Source organism: Syngnathoides biaculeatus, chromosome 14, assembly GCF_019802595.1.
Source record: "Syngnathoides biaculeatus isolate LvHL_M chromosome 14, ASM1980259v1, whole genome shotgun sequence".
Taxonomy (NCBI): domain Eukaryota; kingdom Metazoa; phylum Chordata; class Actinopteri; order Syngnathiformes; family Syngnathidae; genus Syngnathoides; species Syngnathoides biaculeatus.
This window is the reverse complement of record NC_084653.1, coordinates 685,761-707,250: the sequence shown is the minus strand read 5'-3', so window position 1 is coordinate 707,250 and position 21,490 is coordinate 685,761. Positions and strand designations below refer to the sequence as shown.

The 21,490-nt window shown below is 42.1% G+C and overlaps 1 protein-coding gene across 8 annotated transcripts in view; it reads left to right on the top strand.

The window, feature by feature from the left end:
• rab3gap1 (RAB3 GTPase activating protein subunit 1) overlaps positions 1-21,490 on the top strand; it is a 230,181-nt gene that overhangs the window by 55,618 nt on the left and 153,073 nt on the right. For all 8 annotated transcript variants that reach the window (XR_009798163.1, XM_061841834.1, XM_061841830.1 and 5 more), the window contains 2 exons: positions 1,521-1,620; positions 8,312-8,393. Coding sequence is in view for 7 of the 8 variants with exons in the window: in XM_061841834.1 (XP_061697818.1) it covers positions 1,521-1,620; positions 8,312-8,393 (182 nt within the window). In the remaining variant the exon portion in view is untranslated. The remainder of the gene's footprint in view (positions 1-1,520; positions 1,621-8,311; positions 8,394-21,490) is intronic.

Genomic DNA, 21,490 nt, shown 5'->3' with positions numbered 1-21,490 from the left:
TCCCTTAACTTTTCTTCACAAAATTAAGAACAAAAATGAGGGACTTATGAGGTGGAATTTGAGTTTTCAAGGATTCAATTTTGTGATCAAGCACATTAAAGGTCGAGACAGTTGTTTGTGCTGATGCACTTTCCAGAGTGTAAAGCTGTATGATGTTTGATTCTTCTGTCTTTAATCTTTGGACATTTCTGGAACATTCCTTCACTTGGAATATTCGCTGGAGAGAACATTGGCCTGTTTGGGAACATTCGTTCAACTTTGACTATTCGTTGTTTAGCTCGACTACTAGGTCTTTCAACTTCTATTTTTTGTTAGCTGTTTTATTTGTGTTGTATAACAATATGTGTGTGTGCTTTGTCACATTTTGCTGGTTTGAGCAAATGGGATTTTCGTCTAAATTCACACGTAACACTATGTTGCTTGTGTTTTGGAAGACTGAGAATATTTAAGGGGTGAATCTGGGCGTTTATTCTCAATCTCGTTGATTTATTTTGGCAAATGTTAGCAGTGCTCCGTTCATGTTAGCTTCAGGCGTAAACTAGACACTGACAATAATGAAAGAGGCAAACCCAATTGGCGAGTAGAAGGCCTTACACTTCAAGAACAGCAAGCAGACTGAAAGGAGAAACCCCTCAGAAACAAGAAATTAAAGAGGATGCACTAAAGGCCTACAAAAACATTTCCAATGAAGAATGCAACAGTCGGGTTCAGCCATTGGTTTGATGGGTCATCTTAATGCAGTTTTTGCAAGTAAGGGTAATGCCACCCAATATTAAGTGCTTTTAATCCATCCATCCATCCATTCATCCATCATCTCAGCCCCTTAACCTCACAAGAGTTGCAGGAGCCTATCCCAGCTATCTGTGGGCAGGAGCCGGGGTACAACGTGAACGTGGTAGCCAACCAATCACAGAGCACATGTAAACCAACAAATTCATAGCTCCAGACAATTCAGATTCTTCAATTTACCTACCATGCATGTTTTTGTGGCTTGGGAGGAAACTGGCATCCCCGGAAAAAAACCTACGGAGGCATAAGGACACACAAACTCTACACAGGTGGGGCTGTGATTGCAGCTCCGCTCCTGAGAACTGTGAGGCAGATGTTCGAACCAGTCATCCACTGTTCCATCGAAATGTTCACTTTAAGTTTATTAAATACTGTTTCGACCCTTTTGCTCACTTGAAATGGGGGTCTCTTCAAACAAAAGTTGCTCTATCCTGACTTCTTTAACACGTCAAAATACCATGAAATAAAATGTAATTCTGAACTTTTGTCTCATATTCCTCTTTTGATCTGAAACTCAAATGTCTTTAGTGTACAACAAAAACAAGACTTCACATGTCAAAATATTTGAAGGGAACTATATCTTCGAACATGGCCAGGTTACGTGGGTACATCAGCCCTTTGGTGGTCTTTAATTTAAAAAATTAACATGAATCTCACTAAATATTCACACAAAAAGTTAAGGTAATGAACACACCAGTGTTGTCACAATTCATTTTTCTCCCTCTTTTTAGGGATGTACCATATACCCTTTACCGCCAATCAACATGGCCGTCCGTTTTACCTACATTCTTCAGGATTGGCAGCAGTATTCTTGGCCACTGCAGCCTCCAGGTAGGCATATGCAGAGGATAATATTCAATGTGCTTTATTTTGGATGTATACAGTTTTTTTTTCTTCGGCAAAGAAAAGTCTGGCTTGTTTACTATCGATCTGCTCAACTTTCTTGACCACTTTGCATATGACCTATTCCTTTGTACAATAGCATTATAAGGATTGCTAAATACCAGAAACAAACAAGTTTGTACAAAATAGTTTTGAGTTTTTCAAGTCAACAGTAGACTTTTTTTTTTTTTCACACACCCCTTTCAACTTCTTCTTCTTCTTTTCCTTTCGGCTTGTCCCGTTAGGGGTCGCCACAGCGTGTCATCTTTTGCCATCTTAGCCTATCTCCTGCATCTTCCTCTCTAACCCCAACTGCCCTCATGTCTTCCCTCACCACATCCATAAACCTTCTCTTTGGTCTTCCTCTCGCTCTTTTGCCTGGGAGCTCCATCCTCAGCATCCTTCTACCAATATACTCACTCTCTCGCCTCTGAACATGTCCAAACCATCGAAGTCTGCTCTCTCGAATCTTGTCTCCAAAACATCCAGCTTTGGCTGTCCCTCGAATGAGCTCATTTCTAATCCTATCCAACCTGGTCACTCCGAGCGAGAACCTCAACATCTTCATTTCTGCCACCTCCAGTTCTGCTTCCTGTTGTTTCTTCAGTGCCACCGTCTCTAATCCGTACATCATGGCCGGCCTCACCACTGTTTTGTAAACTTTGCCCTTCATCCTAGCAGACACTCTTCTGTCACATAACACACCAGACACCTTTCGCCAGCTGTTCCAACCTGCTTGGACCCGTTTCTTCACTTCCTGACCACACTCTCCATTGCTCTGTATTGTTGACCCCAAGTATTTGAAGTCGTCCACCCTCGCTATCTCTTCTCCCTGTAGCCTCACTCTTCCCCCTCTACTTTTCTCATTCACGCACATATATTCTGTTTTACTTCGGCTAATCTTCATTCCTCTTCTTTCCAGTGCATGTCTCCATCTTTCCAATTGTTCCTCTGCATGCTCCCTGCTTTCACTGCATATGACAATATCATCTGCAAACATCATGGTCCAAGGGGATTCCAGTCTAACCTCATCTGTCAGCCTATCCATTACCACTGCAAACAGGAAGGGGCTCAGAGCTGATCCCTGATGCAGTCCCACCTCCACCTTAAATTCCTCTGTCACACCTAAGGCACACCTCACCATTGTTCTGCTGCCATCATACATGTCCTGTACTATTTTAACATACTTCTCTGCCACACCAGACTTACGCATGCAGTACCACAGTTCCTCTCTTGGTACTCTGTCATAGGCTTTCTCTAGATCCACAAAGACACAATGTAGCTCCTTCTGACCTTCTCTGTACTTTTCCACGAGCATCCTCAAGGCAAATAATGCATCTGTGGTACTCTTTCTAGGCATGAAACCATACTGTTGCTCGCAGATACTTACTTCTGTCCTGAGTCTAGCCTCCACTACTCTTTCCCATAACTTCATTGTGTGGCTCATCAACTTTATTCCTCTATAGTTCCCACAGCTCTGAACATCCCCTTTGTTCTTAAAAATGGGAACTAGAACACTTTTCCTCCATTCTTCAGGCATCTTTTCGCCCGCTAGTATTCTGTTGAATAAGTTGGTCAAAAACTCCACAGCCATCTCTCCAAATTGCTTCCATACCTCTACCGGTATGTCATCAGGACCAACTGCCTTTCCATTTTTCATCCTTTGTAGTGCCTTTCTGACTTCCCCCTTAGTAATCATTTCCACTTCCTGGTCCTTCACTCTTGCCTCTTCAACTCTTCCTTCTCTCTCATTTTCTTCATTCATCAACTTCTCAAAGTATTCTTTCCATCTATTTAGTACACTACCGGCACCAGTCAACACATTTCCATCTCTATCCTTAATCACCCTTACCTGCTGCACATCCTTCCCATCTCTATCCCTCTGTCTGGCCAACCTGTAGAGATCCTTTTCTCCTTCTTTCGTGTCCAACCTGGTGTACATGTCTTCATATGCCTCTTGTTTAGCCTTTGCCACCTCTACCTTTGCCCTACGTCGCATCTCGATGTACTCCTTTCGCCTCTCCTCAGTCCTCTCAGTATCCCACTTCTTCTTCGCTAATCTCTTTCCTTGTATGACTCCCTGTATTTGGGGTTCCACCACCAAGTCTCCTTCTCCCCTTTCCTACCAGATGACACACCAAGTACTCTCCTGCCTGTCTCTCTGATCACCTTGGCTGTCGTCGTCCAGTCTTCCGGGAGCTTCGGTTGTCCATCGAGAGCCTGTCTCACCTCTTTCCGGAAGGCCGCACAACATTCTTCCTTTCTCAGCTTCCACCACATGGTTCTCTGCTCTACCTTTGTCTTCTTAATCTTCCTACCCACCACCAGAGTCATCCTACACACTACCATCCTATGCTGTCGAGCTACACTCTCCCCTACCACTACTTTACAGTCAGTAACCTCCTTCAGATTACATCGTCTGCACAAAATATAATCTACCTGCGTGGTTCTACCTCCGCTCTTGTAGGTCACTATATGTTCCTCCCTCTTCTGGAAATAAGTGTTCACTACAGCCATCTCCATCCTTTTTGCAAAGTCCACCACCATCTGCCCTTCAAAGTTCCTTTCATGGATGCCGTACTTACCCATCACTTCTTCATCGCCCCTGTTTCCTTTACCAATATGTCCATTACAATCTGCACCAATCACAACTCTCTCGCTGTCTGGGATGCTCAGAACTACTTCATCTAGTTCCTTCCAGAATTTCTCTTTCAACTCTAGGTCACATCCTACCTGTGGTGCATAGCCGCTAACCACATTATACATAACACCCTCAATTTCAAATTTTAGTCTCATCACTTGATCTGATACTCTTTTCACCTCCAAGACATTCTTAGCCAGCTCTTCCTTTAAAATAACCCCTACTCCATTTCTCTTCCCATCTACTCCGTGGTAGAATAATTTAAACCCTGCTCCCAAACTTCTAGCCTTACTACCTTTCCACCTGCTCTCTTGGATGCACAGAATATCAACCTTTCTCCTAATCATCATGTCAACCAACTCCTGTGCTTTTCCTGTCATAGTCCCAACATTCAAAGTCCCTACACTCAGTTGTAGGCTCTGTGCATTCCTCTTTTTCACACACCCCTTTCAACAAATGGCCTAATATTATAGCCTTAAGAGTGTGTATATCATCAATGCTGGGTCTTGTTGGTTTTATGAGAGAATCGACTTGTTTGACATGTAGGCAGTGAAAAATATAAGGAAAATGTGGATTAATCTGGTTAATCACTTTGGACTGCTATTATTCTGAGGAATATTGTAATTACAATTAACTCTTATTGCAGGGGATACATTCCAGACACCCAAATCTGTGATGATATACATATAAGAAAGCATTTTTTAAAATTTAATGTTAGCCCTCCAGTAACTTTATGAATGAATTAACACATGCATATGGAGACCCTTTCCAAAAATGTGAATTCCGTGGATCTTTTTTTGTTTTTTTTCCATAATTCCACTTATTAATTATCGATTCAAGGCCCACAATGTAAACGATTTCAAATATTTATTTTATTTTTTACAAAATTTGGGCTTCCAGCTCACAAAACCCACAATAAGGAATTAAAAAAATTGAACACTGTGAGGAAATCGCCATTCACTTGTCATTTTTTGTCTAAAAAATACATTAGGTTCACTTTCAAAATGATGTTAAACCTTAACCTTCGGAATCCCTTTACTTTAATCACTATTTGATGTGCCAGGTCATTGAGCAAGTCAGGGTGTGGTGTTGCCTGGGAGTTATGTAAATCCAGATTTCTTTGGTGGTTGCTGTCAGTTCTTCTTTGGTTTTTGGTCTGGTGTCCCTCATTTTGCTCTTGATTATAGCCCATAGATTCTCAATGGGATTTAGATCCAGGGAGTTGGCTAAACAGTGAATCATTGTGATACCATGGTCAACAAACGGGGTTTGGGTGCTTCTGGCGCAATCGGCAGGGACCAGGTTCTGCTGGAAGATGAAATGTGGATCCTGAAAGAGATTCTCAGCAGAACGAATCATGAATCTTCTAAAACATTGTGGTAGACTGTTGCGGTATCCTTGGGTTTAAGAAAGCAGACTTTACCAACACGTGTATTGGACATTGGGTTCTGTTCTTCACCAGTCTGTTCTTCACCAGTCTTTCTCCAAACCTTGGGCCTTGATTCCCAAATGAAAGACACTTTATTCAAAAAAGAGGACCTTGGTCCACTGCCCAACAGTCTAGTCCTGCTCCACCTCCTTAGTGGAGAAGTGACGTCAGACGCCATTCCAGTCACGCGACACTTGGTGAGTCCGGAAGAAATCTCGTACTGTTTTTCCTCCTCTACATTTTTATGTTTTACTCTGATTTTTACTTTGATTTTCGTTTTAGCCTTATGAGTTTATTGTACATTTTTGAGAGGGGATTATCTTTGTTTTCGAGGCTTCGGGTAGGGCATCCTTGATCGCACCTCACGTTTCTTGCGTGGCAATGTTCCTTCATACGCTAAATCATTTGCTACATATAATATCTATCTTCCAAAATATGAATGTGCCCTTTTTGGACTGTTTCTTGTGCTAGTTCAATTTCACCAGATTTTTTGGGATTATTCGACGGATGGTGGAACACAGGAAGTTTTAGTGAGCTCATTGTTTCTGAATGCAGTTTCTGTCGACCCAACACTAAAATTGATCGCCAAATATAGTATTTATCCACCTACATAATAAAGTTTGTGTATCTTTGCGCAATCTTTGGACAGTTTCTTGTGCTCGTTCAACTAGTTGTAGGTTGTTGTCATATTTCACTATTTTCCAGTACCCGCTCACCATACATGAGCTTCACGCTAATTAACACAAGCCTGGTGTTAGCAACAAGATTAGCCGTCAAGACGCCCCCCTTTTCAATTGAGGATTAAAATGAACTACTGCAGATCGTGTCAATTCTAGAAATGAAGATCCACCGTCTTGAAGTGTATGTGGATGTGAATGGACAGTTGGGAAATGAAAACACTCCCAATGTCTCAAAATGTTGAGCAGAGGTATGCTAACAAACACCCCCTTAGCTCAACAACGGATGTGCACTGTAGACTCAATCATGGAATTCTTTGGAAGCAAAGCCCAAAGATATGGGATGTAGGAAAGCAAGGTCACAACACCATAGGATTCCCAAGGAATCGGGCTGGTCACTGCTGCGGGCCACCTAACACCGAGTGAATGGCCATGCACGGTCGTCACAATGAAGAGCAAAAAAATGTAAAAAAGTGTCAATGCCAAAATATTGACGTTACACTTACAAATAGATTCGAGCCACTTTTACAAGACCCTGGCCAAAAATGTTCGTCCCCCACCATCACTGAAAGGTATGAAATTGAATCATACAAGAAAAACATTGGGACCCCAAACGATAATAGTTAATTATGGAGCTGTCAAAGATGTGAAATATTTTTGCAGTGAGAAAACACAAGTCCTGTGTTTTTACCAATAACACGCTGTCTGATATTTCTAAATAAAATCCTTTACATCGCCAATCAACACACAACTATGACATCTGTCATGATACACACAGGGTGCTTCGATACTCCACTGTCTGTGAGTTTCATTGACAATTTATCCGCTTTTGGCAGCGGACACATTTTTAAAAGGCAGACGGTATCTGTCTAAATAGGCAATGAGTTCAAGTATTGGCTGCAAACATTTTTAACTGTGTATGTCATTCAACAGGCCAAAATGAAAACAGTATAAATGTGGACACAACTCAAAGAAAAACTATAAAGTTTTTCCCAAACAATTGGAGGAACAAGAGATAAGGCGAGACAAGGGGCAGACTGACTTTTTAGGGCCATCCAAAAAATCGGAGGAGCAGATGACAAATGAAGATGAGCTAGCAATTAAAATTTTGCTCGCCTCTCCCTGCCCCATTGAAACCAAGGCCGAGGCAAAAGTAATTCTCTGCTATCCTAAATGCAATGGTAGGTCTCACGGATAGGGTGAACACTATTGTCAATGTTGGACTCCAGACCGCCGAGATCATCCCCCCTTGCCTGAAACCACCGTCCACTGAGATTTGAAAGGCCCTTCCTCCTCCCACATAGAATCTTATGTCAATGTGACTGACATGCAGGGCCTTTTGCAGAATAATGATGATTGTACAACAATTGGTAGAAGTTGTTTGATGCATGGTGTTGTATTCATTACTTGGTTAGTGCTGAGTGCCCAATTTCCATCATTTGCCATTTTTGTAGGAGCTCCTTGATCAAAGACTATCACCATCTACTCTTAAGTTTCACATGCCTGCAGTCTCTTGTTGGCATGCCGCCATTAATCGTACCAGGGTGGCCGGTGACAGGAACTGTCATTGCTCCTGGATGCTCTGTTGTTGTGATAATATTTTTCGTCATTTTTCATATTTTATATTTTCTTTGTTGTCTTTGAAAGTATTTTTTAATTATCTTTCATCAACCTTCTTGATCTCAGTTGGATCTCTTTGGTTCTTGCAGTTTCTGTTTATCAATCTTTTTGTGTTGTTCCTAGTTTTAAAAGGTATAAGCATGATATTCTTGCTCTTTTATATATGCTTTTTTTTGTAAGTGTAAAAAACATTTTTAATGTACTATTTTAATTGACCCATGATTATTAATGGCATCTATGACTGAATAACAACGGTTTTGTGCATTTTGGCAGACTTTGACAGCCTTCTTGAAGGTGAAGTGGGAGTGCAGGAGTTTGGGACTCTTCCATTTGGTGCATGTGAAGAAACAATCAGGTAAATTGACATTGTGTGTATGATAGAAGAATTGCGGTGGCACCAGAAAGTATTCACACCTCTTCACTTTTTCCACATTTCGCATTTACAGACTTATTCTAAAATTGATTTTCTTTAATAACAAATATACATAAAGTATCCGATGATGACAAGGTCATACCATACTTTCAGACATTTGTGTGCTTTTATTGGAAATCCATCCATCCATTTTCTTCTGCTTGTCCGAGGTTGGGTCGTGGGGCCAGTTGCTTTAATAGGAAAGCATAGACTTCCCTCGACGCACCAATTACGCTTTCTTAGTATGTGACTTCACGTGCACGTCGCAGGGGACCCCACTCACCCATCCCCTTGCCTCTTCAAATTGCTACCATCAGGGAGGAGACTGCAGAAACTTCAGGGCAAAACCAGCAGGCTCAAAGAGTTTCTTCTACCAGGCAGTCTTGATGCTCAACTTCCTCTCTGCTTTGCCCTCATTCTTATTATCCTTCACTGGGACCTGCCACCATTGACTCAAGACCAGAAATTAAAATCATGCACAAACCACACTTTAAGTACAGTATTCGTCTCGCCTTTGCAGGACTGTTTACATTAATCAATGGATTATTCTGCTACACTGTTGAGAAATGTGTATAATTTATTGCAATGTCCAAAATACTCAACACTGTACATTGCTGCTCATAATGTCAAATCCCTCGTTTTTCACTGTTAATTGGGACCAGAACCACTTGCGAAAAGTGAAAAACCGCAAAGTAAGATTCGCTCCCCTCTAGGAATTTTCATGCATTTTTATGTGGGTACCAGAACTTTTAAAATATGTAAATGATATTTGTACTTTGCATATTTGAGACAAAGAGACATATTTAGTTAAATCTTTAATTATAAAATATTATACATATAATACATGCAGTATTGTAAATTGATGATATAAAATTAAATTATAAAACCCTATTAAATTGGCAGCATTCTGAGGCCCTGTAGCTCAGTGGTTAGAGCACTGGTTTGATAAACCAGGGGTTGTGGGTTCGTATCCCACTGGGGCCTCCACTCCCTGAGAAGGGTTGCGTCAGGAAGGGCATCCGGCGTAAAAATTGTGCCAAACACATGTGCGTTCATCTGAGATGACACGCTGTGGCGACCCCGAAAGGGACAAGCCGAAAGAAACTTATTAAATTGGCAGCATAGTGGCACAGCTGGAAAGCGTTGGCCTCACAGTTTTGAGGTCCAGGGTTCAATACTGGGCCCCACCTGTATGGAGTTGGCACCTTTTCCCTGTGCTTGCATGGGTTTTCTCTGGTTACACCGGTTTCCTCCCACATCCCAAAAATGTGCAACATTAATTGGACGCTTGATTTTGTCAAAAAGACTCTCCTTAAAGCTGATTAGTTAGTGGATTTAGTGGAGTTAGAACACACACTCCACTCCCGTTTCTTAAAAAGGAGGGCCTCCAACCCAATCTGCTAATCCAGAGGCACTGTCCCAGATGTCCACGGGATGTTACAGGTGTGTCAACCAGGACAGGCCCACAACATCCAGAGTCTTTAGGAACCTCAAGCGAATCTCATCCACCACCAGGGCTCTGCTACCAAGGAGCTTTCAAACCACCTCGGTGACCTCAACCCCAGAGAAACAAGAGCCTGCCTCAGAGAACTTAGACTCTGCTTCTTTTGTCAGTAGAATTGAGGAGGTCTTCGAAGTATTCTCCCCATCAACTCACAACATCCCGAGTTGAGATCGGCAGTGCCCCATCCTCACTATACACAGTGTTTACATTGTACTGCTTCTTCCGCCTGAGACACCGGACGGTGGACCAGAATTTTCTCGAAGCCATCTTGAAGTCATCCCCCGTGGCCTCACCGAATTCCTCCCACCCCAGGGCTTTTGCCTCAGCCCTTAATAAGTTTACCCACACTTGCTTGGTGCCTCTTACCGTGGGCTACTCCAGAGTGGAACAGAGTCCAATTCCTCTCAAGAGGACTGTTACCAGAGCCCAAGTGGTGGGTAGAGGGGAGTTCGAATAGATCTAGTTGGAACTTCTCAACCTCACGCACCATTTCGGGCTTCTTCCTTACCATTGAGGTGATATTCCATGTCCCTAGAGCTAGTTCTGCTGCCGGATTGCCAAGGTCTCTGCCTTCATCTTACCGCCCAGCTCACATTCCACCGATCCCTTTGGCACCTCTCTCGCAGGTGGTGAGCCCATGGAAAAGGGGACCCATGTTAGCCTTTCGAGCTCTCCCCGCCCAAGCCCCATGGGTGCAGGCCCGGCCACCAGGCGCTCGCCTTTGAGCCCTCTCTCCATGCCTGGCTCCAGAGGGGGGGCGCTTTGTGAACCGCGTCCGGTCACAGAAAACAGAGATCCAATATTTGTATTTGTTGTCGGGATGGAAAGTATTCAGTCCGCCTTAAATGTTTCACTTCTTGTTTAATTGCAGTCATTTGCTCACATCATTTGTTCATTTTTTTCCCCCCCTCATTATTGCACACTCAGCACCCCAGAGTGACTGAAAAAAATGGAATTGATATTTTTGTCCATTATTAGAAAAGAAAAACTGAAATATAACACTCATAGGTATTCAGACCCTTTGCTCATTATTTAGCAGAAGCATCCTTTTACACTGGGATGGCCAACCCGCAGCTCTCGAGCCCCATGCACGTTTTTGACTCCTTTCTTGCGGCTCTCATGAAGGTACAAATGCATATCAATGTTCTGTTTATGTGGGTGTGCTTTGATTGAGTTCATTAGGTCGTTGTGACCAGGCGTTGCTTGCTTTTTATTACGGTATTCGCGTGTGTGCTTTTTTATTTTGGTTGTTATGTGTATTGTGACAACAAGCTCACTTTGTGTATGTGTCGCTGTGTAAGTGAGACAGCACTGCGCAGCGGAAGGGTGAGAAGGAAAAAAAAAAAGCACGATGGCTATCAGAGAAGAGCGTCTTTAATGTTACTGCCATCCAGCTCAGCTGAGCAACAAGAGAAGGAAGAGGCTTGGCATGGAGAATACGTCTCCCCTGCGTCTTCTGGCCGTGGTCATGTGGCCGCAGCACGCAAGGTGTGCACGGTATCGTCACAAAACTGGCTTTCGCATAGAGTACGTCGAAGTTTCTCAGTGGTATGGTGATCTTTGGAGAAAAAAAATTGTCAATTTTGCGATCAAAATGTCAGGGAAAAACAGTTAAAAATGTGAATGATCACAGGACGTTTTTATCTAAGCGGGAGAGGTTTTTTTGTGTGGAGCACAACAGCAAGGCACTTTCTGCCTTTTGTGTAAGACATCTGCATCTCACAGCTTCAAATCTTCACTTCAGCTCACTCCACCCTAATAACCTGGATTTACTAAAAGGGACTAACTTCCCATTCAGAAGTTAGTCACTTTGAAAAATCACACAGAAAAGCGTTTGCATTTTACAATAAATAAATGAATAAAAAAACATTTAGAGCTTAATGCTTGCATCACATCAAGTGGTTTGGAACTTTGGAAGGGCCAAAAAACATGCATTGAAGGGTAATTTAAAAAAAATGCTTCAGTGATGTGGTTGAAATCTTGTCCTGGAAACAAAAATCTTCAAATGTTATCCGACCTTCAACTATCCCGCCACTGTTGAACAGATAATAAAGGACTTTAGCATCGCTACCAGTGATTCACAGTTGCACTTGGACCTCCAACCTCCAATCATTATTTTAGTGTTGCATGAGATGAGAGTGTTGACACAAAAGACAAGACTTGGTTGAATTGGTAGTTTGTCTGTGTGAGAGACAGAGGAAACAAACACTTAAAATTACTTTTTATTTACTGGCCCGTGGACTTGGTTGATTTTTTTTTTTTTTTTCGTGATGTTGGTGTATGACATTTACAATAAATTTGTCTGAGCAAAGGTATGTGTGTGAGGAAGGAATGATATCCATGTGTCTAATTCAGATCTTTAATCGGTACGATGTGGCTCTTTGCCGGAACACAGTAAAAAAAAATGTGGCTCTTCATCTCTGACTGGTTGACCACCTCTGCTAAGAGCTAATCCAGACATCAGTCTTTTTGGGAATGAAGCAAGTTTTTTTACATTTGTATTTGGGGATCTTCTGATAATCCTCCTTGCAGATCCTCTCCAGATCTGTCACATTGGATTGTGTATGTTGCTGGACAGCCATTTTAAGATCTCTCCAGAGATGCTTAATTGGGTTGAAGTCAGGGCTCTGGCATTTATTCAATGAAGAACAGACAAGAGTTTTTCTGAAGCCACTCTTTAATTATTTTACCTGTGTGCTTTAGGTCATTGTTTTGTTGGAAGGTTGTTAGGTTTAACCCCAACCGCTGGACTAAATATGCAAGTGAGGGGACATGAGAGGTCTTCAATTTGGTTTGATGAGAAACTGGTTTGGCCGACCAGCTGCAACTCTCACCCTCGTTCTGAATCAGCCTTACCGTTTTCCCTCTTTTTATTACTTTTTCAGGTTAAAAGGTTACAAGGGTACAAATTCAAATGGTGAAACAGATGGCAATACCAATACAAAAGCGAATACTTCAGTAAACATTTCTTCAAAGCTGCAACATTTTCTTGATAAACCTGCTAGAGATCAGCAGGGCATCTTGATTTACAGCATGTTTATGGTGTTGAGGATTATCTGCTTTGAAGTCAGCAAGGGGGTGCATCACCCCTCAAGGTGTCGCTGGGTCACACAGCCGCTCGGAAGCAGAACAATACCAAAGGAGAATAATAGAAACAACTACATGATAAAACAATGAATGTAACAAAGGTAAACCTTCAACCTAGTCTTATGTCCTGATTGCTCTGAAGAAGGATTGCATCCAGGATATACATGTACAATGCCGGTAAAAGGTATTCACCCTCATTCCTGATTTCAGGTTTTTTGTTTTTTTTTTTGCACATCTGTCACACACACAGGTTTCAAATAGTCTGAAACCAATTTTGATTTTTATTTATTTATTCCCCCCCCCCCCCCAAATGCAGCTTGACAACTGCTATTCCAACTAAAGCTAACCCTTTTCCCCAAAAGGTTAGTAAGTGGAGAGATAACAGAGAAATTTTGGCCAAATTTCCTACAAAAGCCTGCCATATTCAGGAATCTCATGAGTTCTGTCTTACCCTGTGGAACGGGGAAATGTACAATAGCCTCAACCTAAGCACTAACTGGTTGTACCAGCGCTTGCCCTACAACATGCTCTAAAAATACAACTGGAGCCTTTCTAAACTCGCACTTCGCAAGATTGAAGAAGATCGAAGAATTCCTGACATCACCCATGTAGGCTTTGACACGTTCCAGGCCTGATGTCATGTTGTTAACGAGCTTTTGGAACATTGCCGGGGCATTCTTCAAGCCGACCGGCATAACTTTGTATCGCTATAGACAATCGGGTGTAATGAATGCCGAAATCTTCTTAGCACAGTATGTGAGTGGCACCTTCAAAAGATCAAACTTACTCATGTAATTATTAGCTTAACCGACGTAATCGATGCAATCATCCACTCTCGGCATAGGGTAGGAGTCAGCTCGTGAGAGTGCATTGACAGTTTTCATATCAGCACAGCAGCACCAACCACCACCATTCTTCAGCACAAGAACACGAGGTGAACTTCACGGACTGTCACTGGGTTTAATGTCATTGTCCAGCATGTACTTCACCTCTTTCTGCAGAATTTCACTTTTCGCTAGATTCATTTGTGTTGTTTCACAGGCACAGCATCACCTACATCTGTATCATGTCTAACTTTTTTCTGTGCGGCCAGGCACATCAGAAAATAGGTGAGCGATCTCAAAATTCATTTCAGCTTTCTGTTCAGCAGACAAATGTGTACATTTCTAATCAATGTGAGCTAGCACATCAGACTTGTACAACTTTAGTGACACATTAACACTCAAATCATCAAACTGCACATTGCTAACAAAATCATCAACATTGTCATTGACATCATAAACAGTACAATCAGTAACTCGGGAGAGTGCAGCAAAGCAACACTTGCTTGGTTTCTACTCTGTCATGATATTTCTTAATCATGTTCACATGACATAACCTTTTGTGTTTACGACAGCCAGGAGTTAGGACAATATAGGTTGTGTTGCTAACCTTTTTGTTTATAAGATATGGACCCTGATATCTCGCTCTGAGTTGGTTGGCCAGGAATGGGAAATAAGACTAACACCTTTTTCACCGGGAAGATAACTCCTTCCTTTTGAATTTTTGAAAGTCATCTTCTCGAACAAATTGGTTTTCAAATGAATTTCGAGATTCCGACCAGCTGACCCACGACGTGTTTTGTTATTGTGTATAACAGCCTTTACGCAAATGTGTCCCGGTAGTTACATTTACTGACAGTTTTTCTTCTTACTGAGGACTATTAACCCCCAATTCTGGCTCCAAAGAAGTGACACTAGATAAGTTCTTTGGGAAGAGAAGAGAAATCCCAGGAGGCAAGTCACCCCTACTGGAGAGATTTGATATTTGAAGGTTTTGCATTGCTTTTTTTGTTGTGAACTTTAATAATCCTTTGTTCCATGAGCTTTTCTGCATTTTTGTTTAGTTTCAAAGATGTTGTTAACTCGGGTTACGAGTTCATGTTTTTGTATGTTACTTTTTTGTAAAAAGAAAAAACACATTTTCTTTGCCCCCCCCCCCCCCCCATTATTGCTTGTTTAAAGTTATTCTGCACTTTTGTTAATAAAAAAAAAGTTTACAAGGCTGGGAGCTGAGTTGCTACAGATGCGGCAATGCACTCCCAGACTAGCCTACCCTACTACTAAAGCATACATTTTAAGCAAAAAATATATACATTTATTAAATACATTATATAAAGTATTTAAACTATACATGTATTTCTACTATGCAGTTTGTTATCAGGAAATTATAAAAACTGGTTTAAAAAGCAAATTGTTTAGGCTTGGAATGTATTAGTTCTTTTTCCATCAATTATAATTGGAAATATTGATTCGGATATCAGACCTGTCACTTCTCAAACCGCCTTCTGGAACGGATTGTGGTCGAGAACTGAGGTTGGACTGTAATTTTGTTTCATTTCGACTAAATTGTCAGACTTATCAGTGAGACATCAGAATCGGGTTTCTTGGCCAAGTATATAAAAACACAAGGAATTTGTCTCCTGCAGTCGGTGCTGCCCTGGTACGACATTCAGAACAAAAACAATGTAACAAGAACAAAGAACAGGTCATTCTAATTGGAACTATTCCTTATAAGAATCACGGATGTACAAGATACATTTTTCTTCATTTAGAACAGCGAAGAGATAAGATTGTGTCAACGCCCCACATTGTGTTAAGCTTGTACAGAGTGCCCTTACCTGTCGTTGGTTCCCGTTCTAGACTAGTGCTATGACAAATGTGCAAATAGAGCAGCTTAAGGTGACGAATCGCGCGATAGTCTACAGAATATGTTACTACTACTAATACTAATTGGACCAGCAGGATATGATGGTGTGTCCCAACAATGACACAAGGTCAGTCACTGTGATTTGCGTATGGGCCCGCGCACCATCGCACTCTAACATCTGCACAGTCAAGCACAAAAAAATCACACGCGTAAAATTTGTTACGAGTAGAAATACATAGATATTGAAAGACGTCGCTTATTTTGTGTCGTCTTGAGCAATGTTCCCTCTAAGCTGAGCAATTGTGCACTTGTCGCACACTCTCAGTGCACATGAAAACTGACCCATCACATTGAACCACAGCTTCACATCTTTTTTTTTAAACAAGGAAGCACATGGTCTTCAGCAACGAGCTGCTGCTCAACCTACTTCTACTTCCTAGTTTACCTGACACTGTCCCCCTCCGGTCTTAAAGGTGTACACTCATAATTACAAACAGAACACACACCCGTAACTTTATATCTGAGGGTATGACTGACCACACACGTACATTTTTCAAATGTGAGTGACAAGTCAGAAAATAAGAGCTTCGCTGATCAAGGATTTAGTGACTTAAAGGGTATGGAAAGTCTGCAAAGCACCTTAATTAATCGCATATTGCTGAATTCGCCGGAAAATCCTGAGAAGGCACAGGACATCAGAAGTTGAGATAAACGTCATGGTGGCCATTCGACTCCAATGTAAGAACGACGATGAATTTTCCGAGAATTCGAGTGATGAACATGATTCTCAAGGGTACCACAATGACGGTGAAGAATACAAGCACTATTAAGCCGTTAAAGGTTATCAATTTGAGCAAGTTAGACAGAACACACGTTCAAATGCAGACGAAATTGCTGTCGATGCCGAGCAAGCACTCAGACCCATGGAGGACATACCTCATGTTGGAAACACTGACCGGTAAGCATTTGTGAAGTTGTTTTGTTTATTTAACCATAAACTGATAAATGGTAATGGTTTCAATATTCTGAATGGATATACAAAGTTTTCTGTCTTGTTTTAAAATTATGCAAATGCTGTGTATTAGTCCAAGTTAGTATATTTTGACAAATAAGGATTTAAATGGATGAAATCCGTTTAAAAAAAATGTCACAATGTGAGAGCAATAGCTGGTCATAATTTGGTTCACCATAAATATATTTTCACATGGTAAACAGATGCCACAACCAGACAGTACCCAGGCCTGTCCACCCCCAGTTGAATTTTCCCAAGATGTCATGAGCTATACTGAAAGCTGTAAACTGGTATCTTGGGGTTTTGTTTGGGCACTAAATGGTTAAAAATAGAAATGTAAATGGAGTGGGTGGTCTGTGTACTTCACTGATGTGGGTCTTTGAGCTGAAGATGTTTGTGAATGTGAACAGATTTTTTTTCATCATATCCACAGGTGTGCATGTAAATGCTGCATAACCATGCAAACAACGGAAGAAAGTTTTTGTTGCCATGAAAGTCAACATATTCACCAGAAAATGGCAGATTGTCCAGACCATCCTCTGCAGTGCACCCATGATTTTTTGCCAGCTATCTGAATCTATAGGTACTTGAGGTTGCTTATTCAGGCAACACTATCGACAGCGACTGGATTTTCCACAACACGAGTTAGAGCTATTTGAAAAATTATTATTAATATTTCTCCTTACCAGCCCAGTTTTTTGCCATTTACATTCAGATTTTTCAAAATAAAGAATTATTTATATTATTATTGTTCCTGCTAAAAGCAGTATTTGTCCAATCAATGCTTGATCAAACAAAGTCCCATTCTGGAAAATTGTCACATCAGTATATTTTCTTATTTTCAGGCTCATGCAACCTACAGCTTACAGACAGCTTGTATAATGGTGTTGGGGAATTGTTGGCAGAAATAACCACGTGCCACTTCCATCTTGCTGTGTCTAAGATTCATGACACCTTTCCTAATACAGATGTTCAAGAGTACACAGGATTTAGTCTACATTCTGATTTTTTTTTGTATTTGTGTAAATATTGATGTATAATGCAGCCCTATGGGGGGCACAAACCAGTGCAATCTGTAGGCCGGTCCCAAGCCCGGATAAATGCAGAGGGTTGCGTCAGGAAGGGCATCCGGCGTAAAAACTGTGCCAAACAAATATGAGCGTTCATCTAAAGAATCCCATACCGGATCAGTCGTGGGCCGGGTTAACAACGCCCGCCCCCGGCACTGCTAACCTGCAGGGCGTCGGTGGAAATTCAGCTACTGTGGGTCGAAGACAAAGAAGAGGAGGAAACCGGATCCAGCGTCAGAAGAAAAAGAGGAATGCACAGAGCCTACAACTGAGTGTAGGGACTTTGAATGTTGGGACTATGACAGGAAAAGCTCAGGAGTTGGTTGACATGATATTTAGGAGAAAGGTTGATATTCTGTGCATCCTAGAGAGCAGGTGGAAAGGTAGTAAGGCTAGAAGTTTGGGAGCAGGGTTTAAATTATTCTACCACGGAGTAGATGGGAAGAGAAATGGAGTAGGGGTTATTTTAAAGGAAGAGCTGGCTAAGAATGTCTTGGAGGTGAAAAGAGTATCAGATCGAGTGATGAGACTAAAATTTGAAATTGAGGGTGTTATGTACAATGTGGTTAGCGGCTATGCACCACAGGTAGGATGTGACCTAGAGTTGAAAGAGAAATTCTGGAAGGAACTAGATGAGAGTAGTTCTGAGCATCCCAGACAGCGAGAGAGTTGTGATTGGTGCAGATTGTAATGGACATATTGGTAAAGGAAACAGGGGCGATGAAGAAGTGAGTGGGTAAGTACGGCATCCAGGAAAGGAACTTTGAAGGGCAGATGGTGGTGGACTTTGCAAAAAGGATGGAGATGGCTGTAGTGAACACTTATTTCCAGAAGAGGGAGGAGCATGTAGTGACCTACAAGAGCGGAGGTAGAACCACGCAGGTAGATTATATTTTGTGCAGACGATGTAATCTGAAGGAGGTTACTGACTGTAAAGTAGTGGTAGGGGAGAGTGTAGCTCGACAGCATAGGATGGTAGTATGTAGGATGATTCTGGTGGTGGGTAGGAAGATTAAGAAGACAAAGGTAGAGCAGAGAACCATGTGGTGGAAGCTGAGAAAGGAAGAATGTTGTGCGGCCTTCCGGAAAGAGGTGAGACAGGCTCTCGATGGACAACCGAAGCTCCCGGAAGACTGGACGACGACAGCCAAGGTGATCAGAGAGACAGGCAGGAGAGTACTTGGTGTGTCATCTGGTAGGAAAGGGGAGAAGGAGACTTGGTGGTGGAACCCCAAAATACAGGGAGTCATACAAGGAAAGAGATTAGCGAAGAAGAAGTGGGATACTGAGAGGACTGAGGAGAGGCGAAAGGAGTACATCGAGATGCGACGTAGGGCAAAGGTAGAGGTGGCAAAGGCTAAACAAGAGGCATATGAAGACATGTACACCAGGTTGGACACGAAAGAAGGAGAAAAGGATCTCTACAGGTTGGCCAGACAGAGGGATAGAGATGGGAAGGATGTGCAGGGTTAGGGTGATTAAGGATAGAGATGGAAATGTGTTGACTGGTGCCGGTAGTGTGCTAAATAGATGGAAAGAATACTTTGAGAAATTGATGAATGAAGAAAATGAGAGAGAAGGAAGAGTTGAAGAGGCAAGAGTGAAGGACCAGGAAGTGGAAATGATTACTAAGGGGGAAGTCAGAAAGGGATTACAAAGGATGAAAAATGGGAAGGCAGTTGGTCCTGATGACATACCGGTAGAGGTATGGAAGCAATTGGAGAGATGGCTGTGGAGTTTTTGACCAACTTATTCAACAGAATACTAGCGGGCGAAAAGATGCCTGAAGAATGGAGGAAAAGTGTTCTAGTTCCCATTTTTAAGAACAAAGGGGATGTTCAGAGCTGTGGGAACTATAGAGGAATAAAGTTGATGAGCCACACAATGAAGTTATGGGAAAGAGTAGTGGAGGCTAGACTCAGGACAGAAGTAAGTATCTGCGAGCAACAGTATGGTTTCATGCCTAGAAAGAGTACCACAGATGCATTATTTGCCTTGAGGATGCTCGTGGAAAAGTACAGAGAAGGTCAGAAGGAGCTACATTGTGTCTTTGTGGATCTAGAGAAAGCCTATGACAGAGTACCAAGAGAGGAACTGTGGTACTGCATGCGTAAGTCTGGTGTGGCAGAGAAGTATGTTAAAATAGTATAGGACATGTATGATGGCAGCAGAACAATGGTGAGGTGTGCCTTAGGTGTGACAGAGGAATTTAAGGTGGAGGTGGGACTGCATCAGGGATCAGCTCTGAGCCCCTTCCTGTTTGCAGTGGTAATGGATAGGCTGACAGATGAGGTTAGACTGGAATCCCCTTGGACCATGATGTTCGCAGATGATATTGTCATATGCAGTGAAAGCAGGAGCATGCAGAGGAACAATTGGAAAGATGGAGACATGCACTGGAAAGGAGAGGAATGAAGATTAGCAGAAGTAAAACAGAATATATGTGCGTGAATGAGAAAAGTAGAGGGGGAAGAGTGAGGCTACAGGGAGAAGAGATAGCGAGGGTGGACGACTTCAAATACTTGGGGTTCAACAATACAGAGCAATGGAGAGTGTGGTCAGGAAGTGAAGAAACGGGTCCAAGCAGGTTGGAACAGCTGGCGAAAGGTGTCTGGTGTGTTATGTGACAGAAGAGTGTCTGCTAGGATGAAGGGCAAAGTTTACAAAACAGTGGTGAGGCCGGCCATGATGTACGGATTAGAGACGGTGGCACTGAAGAAACAACAGGAAGCTGAACTGGAGGTGGCAGAAATGAAGATGTTGAGGTTCTCGCTCGGAGTGACCAGGTTGGATAGGATTAGAAATGAGCTCATTAGAGGGACAGCCAAAGCTGGATGTTTTGGAGACAAGATTCGAGAGAGCAGACTTCGATGGTTTGGACATGTTCAGAGGCGAGAGAGTGAGTATATTGGTAGAAGGATGCTGAGGATGGAGCTCCCAGGCAAAAGAGCGAGAGGAAGACCAAAGAGAAGGTTTATGGATGTGGTGAGGGAAGACATGAGGGCAGTTGGGGTTAGAGAGGAAGATGCAGGAGATAGGCTAACATGGCAAAAGATGACACGCTGTGGCGACCCCTAACGGGACAAGCCGAAAGGAAAAGAAGAAGAAGAAGTGTAAATATTGATGTATATGTTTGTATATGAAGTACACATCCACCACAGAACTACAATCATAGCATTTTTATTGAACTGACATTTTGTATAAATGTTTCATAACAGTCGGACATGAAATATTTGGTCTTTCAATATGAGACTTTCACTAAGGAAAAAGGCCCTGTGTATTTTCCTCACTTTGAAAGAGCAGAAAGGAAACGACGCTCAGGAGGTCTTTACTGCTAGCAACGCTTACCATTTAACAATAGCGGAGCGCAGGCTCCCTCCATTCTTCACCATCCCATCCTGCCTTCCCAAAGGGTAATTGAAGCATCTTGTATTTTTTATTTTAATGTATTTTAGTTTTTTTATATGAAGTACCAATGACCATAAATTCTGAGCCTCACGAGGGTGACGGTAATGGTGAAGCCAATCCCAGCGGTCATCGTCTTAAGTTGAAATTCAGATTAAGTCGCTACTGTGGGAACGGATCTCAGTCGTAGACCAAGGAATTCCTGTATAGAAAAATAAGGTTCAGAGTTTATAAAATGAGAAAAAATGTATAGATAAAGCACAGGTTTATTTCA